The 14479-nt window shown below is 37.2% G+C and overlaps 1 protein-coding gene across 1 annotated transcript in view; it reads left to right on the top strand.

Annotated features, from left to right (window-relative positions):
• Positions 1-14479, top strand: part of kcnn3 (potassium intermediate/small conductance calcium-activated channel, subfamily N, member 3) — a 98579-nt gene that overhangs the window by 66777 nt on the left and 17323 nt on the right. The window contains exons 6-7 of the mRNA XM_046846894.1: positions 2336-2477; positions 10941-11051. Of these exons, the coding sequence (XP_046702850.1) occupies positions 2336-2477; positions 10941-11051 (253 nt within the window). The remainder of the gene's footprint in view (positions 1-2335; positions 2478-10940; positions 11052-14479) is intronic.

Below are 14479 nucleotides of genomic sequence, written 5' to 3'. Positions count from 1 at the left end.
ATGGCACACTACTTGCAGTGACTAGAGGTGGTGCTAAATGCTGGTTCTTACATTACAGTTTTGGATAAACAGCAGATTGTCTAACTCCTCACTTTACACACAACCTTCAATGAGCTACTGTGGACTGGAATAAAGAAGGGGAATTACTGTGTACCTATCTTAATTTAACCACAAGTATTTTATCACATCCACAAAGGCAAGAAAATCAGAACGTAACCCTTAATGATCATGCAATTAAACATGAATCACATTAAATATGGACTGGAATTCCACACTCTAACTGCAGGAAGTGGGTGGAACCAGTATTTCAATGCAGTCATTTCCCTCAGTTTGAAGTCAAATGTCCGGTCTGTGAGAGAACCCTATTTTTGTGAACTTGGTTCATATTACCTTACTCAATCTTTTTAACGAAACAGCAAGGATGGAAGATTGTGTCCAAGAGGCTCTACAACAAGGTTACATCTGTTGTTCCACCTCCCCAGCTTCAGCTGGATTCTTCTTTTTGATAAAGAAATGAGGGGCTCAACCAGATCACAATCAAGTACTGATATCCCCTCCCGCTGGTTCCTTCCACACTGGAATAACACAGAGAAACCAAAATATTAAGCAGCACATATAGCCAGTTTTGGATTATAGAGGTATATCAATGGAAATCTGATAAACATGTGCAGAAAAAGTTTACTAAAGGTTGCAAAAGGATGTCTGGTTTCTGAATAAAAATGACTTTTATATGCTATATTATACTTACTAATTGTATATAAAACTGTAAACTGTAAAACTGTTATGTTGTTGTTGTTGTCACCTGGGGCTGTTTGTTTATAGAAGGTAGTGGGGACCACACAATAGTTACCTAGGCCCTGACAAATTAAAAGCTAGAGCTGTTTGAGATTTGATTTTCTTTTGACTATACCCCATTACTGTTACCATGGCAACAGTTCATTCATAAGATTTTTATTATTGTAGTCTCTCAACACAACCTATGCCTCAAAGTAAATAATTGTAAAATGTGGTGCTGTTTAATAAATAAAAGGGCACAATCATTGGTATGTTGGCATTTTCTTTTCTTTAGACGACTTTCATTCATTTTTATGGATTATTTAAAGGGTTCTGAAGTATTGGTGCTTTAAACCAGACATTAGGTTTTCTAACAAAGAACCTAATTTCTGTTATTCAGTGACATTTTAAAACTTTTGTGCGATCATTCCTTCAGAAGCATTTTTTTCTCTCTCTTGAAGTTAATAATAAAAAGATAACAGCAGTTTGTCATGTTACAGAAAACGAGAATTGTAAACTCTTGTGTCTTGCAGACATTCCATAAAATTTAACAGTTAAAAAGCTCTTAACTGGTACAACAGAAAAGTGTTTTCCTAATTCTCTGGAGCCCCAGCCATCTTTGGTCAAGAGTAAAACTGGCTGTGCTCTTGAAAGGGAGGAATGGTGTACTCTCTTTCATATGAATCACAGTGACACTAGATAATCATTGGCATCTGTGAGCTCGTGTATGTGAAAAAAAAAAACGATCTTCACTTTCCTGTGAGTGTTAGACCACCCTGTGATACAGCATGAACAGCAGTTTGAAGAGATTTTGTTTTCAAGCTTTTTTCTGTCATTTGACAATAGAGACCTTAATGGTGGGTGGGGTGGAAAAAAAACACATGATGTGTCAAGCAAGGACAACTGACTTTTCTAGGCATATGTGGTCTTTTCCAAACTGTTACCACTAAGTTAGAGGCACACATTTGTATAGTAAGAAATTGGATGCAGGAGCATTTCATTTCGTTTGCTTGGACTTGAAGACCGAAACCTGTTGCAGAATGGCAATCCTCCTGTGTACAAATCCAGCTCCATGAAAATATGGTTTACAGAGTCTAACGGTCTTGTGGCTGAATGAGCACAAATCTCCACAGGTATATTTTAGAATCTAGTGGAATAACCTCCCAGAAGAGTGGAGGTTACTATAACAGCAAATGGGGACTAAAGGTTGAATGGGATGTTCAAAAAGTTCATACAAATCTTATGGTCAGGTGAAAAATCATCAAAACATTCTCAAAAACTGTTTAAAATACTCTATTTTAAAGCTGTTTTATATATATATATTTTATATATATATATATATATATATATATATATATATATATATATATATATATATATCTTACTTGCTTAACTATGTTTGTTTTTCTATAATTATAATGGTAGCAGCAGGTAGCAGCAGCCCCCTGTTCTAAGCACTTTGTAATAATAAAGGCTGTTAAAGATTATCCATGAAGAGCCTCTGGCACTGTAAAACCACTCTCTCTTTCTCTTTGTCTCTCCATTTCTTACCCTCTTTCAGGTACCATGACCCTCAGGATGTGACCAGCAATTTCCTAGGAGCCATGTGGCTAATCTCCATCACCTTCCTCTCCATTGGCTATGGAGACATGGTGCCTCATACCTATTGTGGCAAGGGAGTGTGTCTTCTTACTGGCATTATGGTACGTAACCAACTTGCACCAAATTAACATGGCTAAATAAATGTTATGCGATATACAACATGGCAGAATCTCTGATGAAGAATATGGCAGAATCAGTAACTCCACGCCGTGTACTGCTGTGTATAATGGTTTTGCTGGCAGTCACATGATGCACTCTAGAAGTTTCTAATGTGGTAAGAGGCCGCTTGAAAATTTAACCTTTCACTATATCATATTGCTGTAGCTTGAAAGGATCTGCTAATGCTTTCCAGCTAGAATATATTTGCTAATTGGAGCTCCTTGGTTCTTTCTGTCTGGCACTCTATGTCTGGCTCTGTCTTTCTCTCTTTGTGTTTATGTATGTGTGTGTGTATGTGTGTGTGTTTGTGTGTGCCTCTGCTTTTCTCGCTCGTCCTAAGGGGAGTTCTGTCAGACGAGTGCTGTGAAGGGGTCTGGTTATCCTTCTTCATATAGCATGTATATATGTGTTTTTCAGGATTTACTGTGTTTGTGGTTACATTTGTTTTGTGAATGCTTCATGGTGTTTTACTAAGTATGTCCCCTGTTCCCGTCTGTGTCAACCTCGCTCTCAGTTTCCCTCTCACACATACTGCTAAAAACATACACACAATAGCATAAACATGCGCTTAGTCACTTTCCAGTCCTTTCTCTTTCTCTCTCACTCTCTTGATCTTTCTCTTTCTCCTTCCCACTCTTATTATTCTGTATAGTTTTACACACAAACACACACACCTCTCTGTCTCTACGTACCGTATACACACTCACGGGCATATGTGCACAAACACACAGGCACATACAAAACCCCAACCTAATATAGCCTCTATTTAATTCTGCCTTACGCCCACAAATTCACAGACCAACATAGATCACAGAGAAACTGTTGCTCAGAAGGGTTTTGCAATCATTTCTCGTGATGGCTGCGTGCTGTTCGTTTCTGTGTTTTGGAAAAGATGTAGGAAATTGTGGCTACGGGGTAAGAAACGGCTTGAAAGAACGAATGAAACTTAGAGTGAGAAAGACGACAAAATGTGATTTTTCTTTCCCAGTCGTGAGTGATTGTAATGACTTTCTATAGGTGGAATTATGTGACTTGTTGCTATGACAACACTGAAGGCCAACCGGGTTGGAGTATACCACTGCCCCAAAGGGGTGTGTGGTGGGGGGGTGCTTAGACTGCACATGAGTATGTATCCTAGGAGGAGGGCAGTGCCAATGTGATCTGTCAATTGCTTGTTGAGAGCCATCAGTCTCTCTATACTCTGTTTATCTTTTCTCTCCATCCATCTCTTGATCTCTCTCTCACTTCTTTTCTCTCATCTCAAAACAACATATGGCAGAATTAAACAGCCTGTTAGCTATATTTAGGTTGGATTGTCTGTGCCATTTTGTGCAATTCTGACACCTGGGCAAAAAAATAAAAATCACATGTTCTACATTATTTTTGTCTTCATGGGTATTTATGAAATAGTGCTGTAATTTATACACAGTTCATCTTTAAATATGATGTGAGAGACTATGGATATGACCACATTATTATCACCAGAGCAGCTGGAATAGACAGAGCTTTATTGATCTACTGGAAAACCTCTAATATAAAATTTGTTTTTAAACTGTATCTAACAATATCAATAATTCATATTTTATTAATATTTTTTAAAAGTAAATATATAAACTTATTTTCCTCACTGTATATATATATATATATATATATATATATATATATATATATATATATATACAGTGAGGAAAATAAGTATTTGACACCCTGCTATTTTGCAATTTCTCCCACTTAGAAATCATGGAGGGGTCTGTAATTGTCATCGTAGGTGCATGTCCACTGTGAGAGACATAATCTAAAAAAAAAAATCCAGAAATCACAATATATGATTTTTTAACTATTTGTTTCTGGCCTGTCGCTGAGAGTTTGAGCTCCCTCCAAAGATTCTCTATTGGGTTTAGGTCTGGAGACTGGCTAGGCCACGCCAGAACCTTGATATGCTTCTTACAGAGCCACTCCTTGGTTATCCTGGCTGTGTGCTTCGGGTCATTGTCATGTTGGAAGACCCAGCCTTGACCCATCTTCAATGCTCTAACTGAGGGAAGGAGGTTGTTCCCCAAAATCTCGCAATACATGGCCCCGCTCATCCTCTCCTTAATACAGTGCAGTCGCCCTGTCCCATGTGCAGAAATACACCCCCAAAGCATGATGCTACCACCCCCATGCTTCACAGTAAGGATGGTGTTCTTGGGATGGCACTCATCATTCTTCTTCCTCCAAACACGTTTAGTGGAATTATGACCCAAAAGTTCTATTTTGGTCTCATCTGACCACATGACTTTCTCCCATGACTCCTCCGGATCATCCAAATGGTCATTGGCAAACTTAAGACGTGCCTGGACATGTGATGGTTTAAGCAGGGGAACCTTCCGTGCCATGCATGATTTCAAACCATGAAGTCTTAGTGTATTACCAACAGTAACCTTGGAAACAGTGGTCCAAGCTCTTTTCAGGTCATTGACCAGCTCCTCCCGTGTAGTTCTGGGCTGATTTCTTACCTTCCTTAGGATTACTGAGACCCCACGAGGTGAGATCTTGCATGAAGCCCCAGTCCGAGGGAGATTGACAATCATGTTTAGCTTCTTCCATTTTCTAATGATTGCTCCAACAGTGGACCTTTTTTCACCAAGCTGCTTGGCAATTTCCCTGTAGCCCTTTCCAGCCTTGTGGAGGTGTACAATTTTGTCTCTAGTGTCTTTGGACAGCTCTTTGGTCTTGGCCATGTTAGTAGTTGGATTCTTACTGATTGTATGGGGTGGACAGGTGTCTTTATGCAGCTAACGACCTCAAACAGGTGCATCTAATTTAGGATAATAAATGTAGTGGAGGTGGACATTTTAAAGGCAGACTAACAGGTGTTTGAGGGAATTCTAGCTGATAGACAGGTGTTCAAATAATTATTTGCAGCTGTATCATACAAATAAATAGTTTAGAGTTTTCTTTATTTTCATGACTATGAAAATTGTAGATTCACACTGAAGGCATCAAAACTATGAATTAACACATGTGGAATTATATATGGAATTAAATACATAACAAAAAAGTGTGAAACAACTGAAAAATGTCATATTCTAGGTTCTTCAAAGTAGCCACCTTTTGCTTTGATTACTGCTTTGCACACTCTTGGCATTCTCTTGATGAGCTTCAAGAGGTAGTCACCTGAAATGGTCTTCCAACAGTCTTGAAGGAGTTCCCTGAGAGATGCTTGGCACTTGTTGGCCCTTTTGCCTTCACTCTGCGGTCCAGCTCAAACCATCTCGATTGGGTTCAGGTCCGGTGACTGTGGAGGTCAGGTCATCTGGCGCAGCACCCCATCACTCTCCTTCTTGGTCAAATAGCCCTTGATGCCTTCAGTGTGACTCTACAATTTTCATAGTCATGAAAATAAAGAAAACTCTTTGAATGAGAAGGTGTGTCCAAACTTTTGGTCTGTACTGTGTGTATATATATATATATATATATATATATATATATATATATATATATATATATATATATATATATAATTTGTTTACTTTTAGGATCTTTGTACCAGCGTTTTTAACCAATGGCAGCTCTTATAGGAAATGAGTCAACTAACTAAACAGATATGGCAACACAAAAGCACTGTGATACATTATATATGAACAGAAGTATTCGCAGTTATTTCTATCCATATGGGGTTCTTTCCCAAACTGTTACCACAAAGTTGAAGGCACACAATTGTATACAAAGTCTTTGAATGCACTAGCATTACCTTTTTCTCAACTTTAAATAGGAGACCCAAACCTGTTTTAGCATGAACAAATACTCCTGCCAGATCAGGGTGAAAGCTTTTGAGTGGCCTGCTATAAAGCTCTGGCCTCAACTCTTCTAAACAAATTGGGGACAAACTGGAACACTGACTGCATCCTAGGCCTCCTCACCTCACCTTGATATTACTAACAATTTTGTGGCTAAATGAAATCTCACAAATCCCCACAAACACACCAGAGAATCTAGTGGAACTTCTTCACAGAAGAGTGGAGGTTATTGTAACAGCAAATAGGACTAAATGTGGAATGGGATGTTCAAAAAGTACATACAAATCTTAAATTTTTTCCATGAGCTCTATATCAGTCACTTTAATAAAGAAACAATGTTGATTAAATGCTATAGTGATTATGTACTGAATAAAGATTTGAAAATAAATTACAATAACCCTGTGTCTAAAAGAAAAGAAGCTTTGCATTGCTATATAAAATATGGAAAAATATATATTTCTATAATCAACAATGCCCCGTTTGCGTTTGATTAAATGTTTTTATACTGCATGGTGAATTATCATGATGTATTACAGTTGTTTCTAGAGCTGGCCCACTTCTAATCAACGATAGAAACATTAATCCTAGTCACTTTTAATGAATTCCAAGAATGTGTTATTCAGTGAGTCTGTGAGCCAAAGATAAAGGATGGTTTGTTAATGCATGAAGGCCTGGATCCAAAATATGGATTGATTCATGGATTTAGAATAAATTGAAAGCTTTATAACAATGAAAACAGCTAAAGATTTAAGAGTTGCTATAGGAGGACTGGTAGTATAATTTGAGAACTCAAATTTTCTGCTTGAAAATTATTATCTTGGGTATTATCTTGGGCACTGTTGTATATACAATGTACATATGCCTCAATTATATTTTTATATATAGATATTTATTTATTGATATTTCTTTACACCTTCTAGTTCTTTTCCAGACACAACAGTGTTATTTATTTACTATTTATACTGTTATTTGTCTAATAGCTACTTATTATATTGACTGGCAATAGCTTGTTTGTTATTTATTTACTATACACTAAAATTTCTTACTCATTTACTATAATTACTTAATGGAAAAAAGTTAAAAGGCACATGTTCAGATTTGTGCATTTTTTTTTATCATCCCATTCCACATTTACTCCCCATTTGCTGTTATAATAACCCCCACTCTTCTGGGAGGATGATCCACTAGATTTTGGAGAGTGTTTGTGCTCAAGATTTGAGATTATTCAGCCACAAAGGAATTAGTAATATCGCGAACTGATGTAAGGTGAGAAGACCTCCCAAATACAACAGATGTATTAACTACACTACTCTAATAAAGTGTAAATATAAAGGTGCAATAAATTAGAATATTATTAAAAAGTGTATTTATTTTAGTAATACAATAGAAAAAGTGAAACTTGTATATTATATAGATTCATCATACACAGACTGATATATTTCAAGTGTTTATTTTTAAAATTTTGATGATTTTGGATCACATTTACAAAAACCCACCATTTCTCATAATAATTGAATACTTCATAATTATAAAAAAAAAAATTTAGTGAATTGTTGGCCTTCTGGAAAGTATGTTCATTTACTGTACAGTATATGTACTCAATACTTGGTGGGGGCTCCTTTTGCTTTAATTACAGCCTCAATTTTCCTCTTGACAATAACCACATAGATTCTCTATGGGGTTCAGGTCTGGTGAGTTTTATCTGAAAAGACAACTTTGGCCCACTGAGCAACAGTCACCTCTGACGTAAGACACCTCTGACGTTGTTTCTGGTTCAGGAGTGACTTGACACAAGGAATGAGTCAGTTGTAGCCCATGGATACGTCTGTGCGTGGTGGATCTTGAAGCACTGACTCCAGCTGCAGTCCACTCTTTGTGAATCTCCCCTAAATTCTTGAATGGGCTCCGTTTCACCTTTTTCTACCCCATTTTTTCCTTCCATTCAACTTTCCATTAATGTGCTTGAATACAGCACTCTCTGAACAGCAGCTTCTTTAGCGATGACCTTTTGTGTTTTACCCTCTATGTGCATGGTGTCAATAATCGTCTTTTGACAACTGTCATGTCAGCAGTCTTCCCCCATGATTGTGTAGCCTGAACCAGACTGAGACACCGATTAAAGGCTCAGGAAACCTTTGCAGGTGTTTGGATTTAACAAATCTCCAATGTTGAACTTTTTCACAATGTTTTAATTTTCTAACATACTGAATTTTGGGTTTTCATTAAATGTGAGCCACAATATTAAAAGAAATAAACACTTAAAATATATCAGACTGTGTGTAATGAATCTATATAATATTTATTATTTTATTTATCTATATAAAAATGTATTGAGATGCACCTGTATGTGTAAGTAAATCAGCAGTCACACTAAACTTTCTGCTCCATTCATGCGCATGCATATGTTGGAGCGTAAGCATGAATGGAATAGAAATGAATGGAAATTCTGAAGCACAAGCTCAGAGCAAAGAAATTTCACATTTTACTGCAAACCAAGTCCGGTAAACTCTGACCTGCAAATTCATATCATGGGAAGGTGTGTGATTGCTAGAAGATGCTAGAAGAGCATGACCTACTGTTTTGGGAAAATACCCACTGTAAAAGCATTATACAAATGAAACTGAATTTAATTGACCCTCTTCAGAGAATAAAAGATAAAAAAGCACTGCTTATAACACAGCCACATCATTCCTTTTCATACAGCACAGCTTTAAAAGAATATAAAATTCACATAAAAAACCTGCTGGGTTTGCTGTGTTGCTTCATACATAGACAGATCATATCTTTTAAAATTAGCCAGTGATGGCATATTCAGTTGCTGCCCATATTCGCTACAGGTCCCTGAAGAAATGTCTCTTGCTGAAAGTCTAGTGTGCGGGTGCAGTCAGCGTTTCAATTCACCGACAGCTCTCTAACAGGCCACTCAAGATCTTCCATTCCAACCCATATAAAGCATATCTTCATGTAGCTAACTTTGTGCACAGGGGCATTATCATCGATTTGGGTCTCCTAGTTCAAGTGATGGGAGATTTTCATGCTACGGCATCCAAAGACAGCCTGTACAAATGTGTGTTCCAACTTTGTGGTAACAGATTGGAAAAGCACCACATATGACTGGAAATGTCAGGTGTCCCAATACTTTTGTCCATATGGCTACATATATTAGTTTATTATATAAGAGGGGCGTTAAAGTCAAATCAGGACTTATAAAATAAAAGAAGTTTCAAGGAGTTTCAAGGATTTTAAGGAGTGGAACCTGCATTTAGTTTTTGACATACTCCTCAGCTACATTAACTAATGCTTGGAAAGATTTGTAAATATGCCGAACCTTCCCAGGGCAGCCTGCTTTACTTTGTCACCAGTGCTGATATGCTGCACTTCATCCCATTTTATACCTAAAAATGAAAAGTGAATTGAACGCCCCGGGTATATTTGTTCCTTTGCTACTATATGCACTTCAGGTAGATGCTGAGTACCTGTATTGTGTAATGACAATAAAGTCTGTCTGTCTGTCTGTCTGTCTGTCTGTCTGTCTGTCTGTCTGTCTGTCTGTCTATCTATCTATCTATCTATCTATCTATCTATCTATCTATCTATCTATCTATCTATCTATCTATCTATCTATCTACCCCAATACACACACACATTATATATAAATATTATTTTTATTTATATATTTTTTTTTATAAAAGAGAGACAGGAGAGAGAGCAGCAATCATTTTCAGAAGAAAACTATTTTCTGAAACCATATCATATCTTCAGAAAACCCTGAAAATCTTCCTGGGGAGAGGCATTATGATATCCATCTTCAGAGAGCTTTCGTTGTCTCACCCATTAACCACCACAGGCACAGTGTGAATACAGAGTTTACTCTTACATTTCATTAGCCACTTCTTAAACCAAATCCATTTAGCAAGCTGACAGCCTCATTATACCATCCCACCCCCCAACCACCAACACCACCACCACCACTACCGATGTTTTCCTTTTCTCAATTGCCTTTTCTTTCTGCTGTATTTTGTCTTCTTTCTTGCCAAAATTCATTTCTAACTTTCCTCCTATGGTGTGTTCTGAACAAGCGCTCTAATTTTGCTTTTATCACTCTGTCACCTCTTTCGACTCTCTCTGGGGAAAAAGGTCCTGTTTGGTAACATACACACATTGCAAGTATTTGGGCACTGACAGTTTTTGTTATTCATGACATTTTTACCATAAGAATAGCCAGATGCCTGGTAATTTTAGCGTTTCTAAAATAAAATATATTTGTATAAAGATGCAATTCTTACAACGAGTTTGTGGTAAATGGGACTCCTTATCCAAATCTGCTGCATACATACAAAAAGACGGGAAACATCTTAAATTCAGATGGTGCTGTGCTTCTAATTAAGGTCATGCCACCTTTTTTTAAATTTCTGACCTTCATTACTATCAGAGCTGAGCGTAGGGGTTGGGGGATTCTTTAAAAGGTTTTACCCTCTATTTTTTCTTTCTTTCTCTCATTCATCCCTCATGGAAAATCTGAACAGCTAGAGTTTTCCTTCTGATAATTGTCTTGTTCATTCACACTTCTCTCACTCATTCTCACTCGCTCTCTTTCTCTCTCTTTCCTTCTGTGTCTACCAGGGGGCAGGCTGCACAGCGCTGGTTGTTGCCGTGGTAGCAAGAAAGCTGGAGCTGACCAAGGCTGAGAAGCATGTGCACAACTTCATGATGGACACACAGCTCACAAAAAGGGTATGCACACACACACACACACACACACACACACACACACACACACACACACACACACACACACACACAGTATGCTGTCCATCTCATAGGAAAAAAGTACATTTTTAACTATACTAGGACTGTAATGATATACAAATATAACCAGAATTTCTCTTATAATACACTAAAACCTGGTTGTTTACATGTTTTGAGAAGAAATTCAAAAAAGTTAACATAGCATTAAACTTATTCAAATAGCTTTTATAACCCAGTAGTTTAGTATTTGCATTGCTGCTCTGCTATTAACAATTGAAGGACTTCCTGCTCAAAAATATGACATTATAAACTGGCACCTATGTGATATTGGGTCAAAAGTCTGTAAAAATCCCTTCTAGCCCTGTGACTAGCTTCAGGTCTTGTGAGCTACTTTCAGCTAAATACTGCACATAAATCCTTACACATATGAAAACAATTATAAATTGTGAGCAATAAATACCAATGTGGACACTATTTACAATAGCAATACCTATACTATATTAAGATTCCTAAAAGCACTGTGTTAGGTAGACAACACAAACCAATGTTTCAGTTAGATCACTGTGTTGCGTAACAGGCGCTAGCATAACAGCCCTCTCTCTTCTTCTCTCTCTCTGAACACCCCTCTATCCTCTCTCTCTCTCTCTCTCTCTCTCTCTCTCTCTCTCTCTCTCTCTCTCTCTCTTCCTCTCCTCCTTTCCTCGCTTCTTCCTTTCAGGTCTGTTTTAATTTTTCATGTAGTTGAAAGTCCCACGCTTCAAAAATAGCTCGCACTATCAAATATGTAGGTTTTATCACAGCCTGAACGGTGGTTAGCGAGGAGAGCCAGCGATCAATAATTTCAACACAGATAAAGATTTAACAATATAAAAAATACAATAAAATAAAACATAGAAAAAGCGATTCGAAATGTTTCAGCTGCAAACGGGGAAAGCTAAATGCCGTAAGTGTCTTCAGAGAAAGAAAGAAAGAGAGAGGGAGAGAGAGAAAGAGAGAGAGAGGGAAAGGGAGTGTGTGAAAGGAATCCATGTTTTTTTTTAGCGTTATTATTTCACACGTAGCCATACAATCTAGTCGGCTGCTACTATGGTTACGAACGCAGTTAATGTCAGAAGAAAATAAATAAATAAATAAATAAATAAATAAATAAATAACCAGAATTTTGAATAAATGAAATGATTACATCACAGCACGGTTGCCCAGGAGATGGTGTTTACCTTGAACTAGATAGAAAAAGAAAAATGGGTGGGTGTTTCCTTCCACTCATCTCGCAGTGATTAACATACTGTACATTTAGAACCAAAGTGAAGATGGCTCGTTTCTGGTCGACAAAGCATGCATGCACTTCTGAACAGGAAATAAAGCAAATTAAGCAATGAATAATGCTAATATGGCACTCAAAACTTATACTGTGGGGGGAAAAAACTCACAAAGTCCTACACAGCTTGATATAAGAAGAAAATGGATTGTATGACATGTAAATGTGCCTGGGTTACTCATAATGAAGCAGTTGGTGTAAGTTCTTATGCCTTTTTTTTGTCTAATTTCAAGCTTTTTTTTCTCCAGTTTGGCCAATTCAACTTATAGGGCCATTTAGCAAAATCACAAAGAACATACAGAAATCATCCCTTTAGCTTAAAGTTTAAGTTCAGTCACTCTGTATTGAACTTGATGTTACTATGGTTACAGTTGTTTATAAGGCATTGCATTAATTATAGAACTGAGATTATACTAAATTATTTTTGTTTGCAAAGGTTCAAGCACTCACACTGTACCGTTCAGCCAATCAGAATAAAAGACTAAGTTCAAATTAAAATATTACGCTTTTAATTACATTATGAAAATGCTTTTAATGTTTCTTGCACCAAAGATCAATGGTCTTCTCCTTAGCTGGAATTTTCATTCTATGTCTATGTGGGTTTACTCTGGGTTTTTAGTTTTCCTCACACCTCCCCAAAACAGCAGATGTATTAACTGCACTACTCGAATTAAATGTAAATGTGTGTATAAGTTTCATTTTATTTTCTTTCCGTTCATGCATGTGTGAACGTTGGCACGTGTGCTTGAATGCAATGAATTAAAGTTCTGAAGCACAAGAAATTTCACATTTCACTGCGAACTAAGTTTGGTGTCCTGCAAATTTGTATTATAGGAAGGTGTGTAATTGCTAGAAGATTTATACAGTGAGGAAAATAAGTATTTGAACACCCTGCTATTTTGCAAATTCTCTCACTTACAAATCATGGAGGGGTCTGAAATTGTCATCGGAGGTGCATGTCCACTGTGAGAGACATAATCTAAAAAAAAAAATCCAGAAATCACAATGTATGATTTTTTAACTATTTATTTGTATGCTGCAAATAAGTATTTAAACACCTGAGAAAGTCAATGTTAATATTTGGTACAGTAGCCTTTGTTTGCAATTATAGAGGTCAAACGTTTCCTGTAGTTTTTCACCAGGTTTGCACACACAGCAGGAGGGATTTTGGCCCACTCCTCCACACAGATCTTCTCTAGATCAGTCAGGTTTCTGGCCTGTCGCTGGGAAACACAGAGTTTGAGCTCCCTCCAAAGATTCTCTATTGGGTTTAGGTCTGGAGACTGGCTAGGCCACGCCAGAACCTTGATATGCTTCTTACAGAGCCACTCCTTGGTTATTCTGGCTGTGTGCTTCAGGTCATTGTCATATTGGAAGACCCAGCCTCGACCCATCTTCAATGCTCTAACTGAGGGAAGGAGGTAGTTCCCCAAAATAGAATGTACTCAGATCCTAAAGCACTCATTTCAAAGTCTTTTTTTCTCCAGCTAAGTAGCTTTGTGGTCTCCCAGCCCTGTTCGTGCCTCTTCATGTAACTTGAGCAAGCTGTCAGGACTCCTCTATGAAGATATGCCAGTAGAACTGAGCTTTTCTAACCCACAGGGACTAGTTAAAATATAATTCTGAAACTTCAGTTTTTGGACCCTTGGCACAATCACTAAAGCATTTGCATATCTGAAGTCTCTCTATATATGCACTCTATATATATATATATATATATATATATATATATATATATATATATATATACCCTATTGATTGCACCCCAGAGGTCGTAACTCTCCCTCGATACTTGACATTGCTAATGCCCTTGTGTCTGAATGAGCACAAATCACCACAAACACACTACAAAATCTTATGGAACATCTATTCATAAGACTAGAGGTTAATATATGAGGAAATAGGGGAAAACAATGTTGAGCTGGATGTTTAAAAAGCACATACGAATCCACAAACCTTTGTCTATATAATGCATGTTTTTATGGGTGCAACTATCAAACTGTAATGTTAATTTTCTTTCTGTCAGGAATTATATCCTTTGACATGGTTGAATGCCTTTCCAGAGTTTTGCCCATAATAAGTGCCTTTTGCTTTA

The sequence above is a fragment of the Silurus meridionalis genome, chromosome 4, assembly GCF_014805685.1.
Source record: "Silurus meridionalis isolate SWU-2019-XX chromosome 4, ASM1480568v1, whole genome shotgun sequence".
Lineage (NCBI taxonomy): Eukaryota > Metazoa > Chordata > Actinopteri > Siluriformes > Siluridae > Silurus > Silurus meridionalis.
Note: the sequence above shows the minus strand (reverse complement) of the source record. Positions and strands in the feature narration are given on the sequence as shown.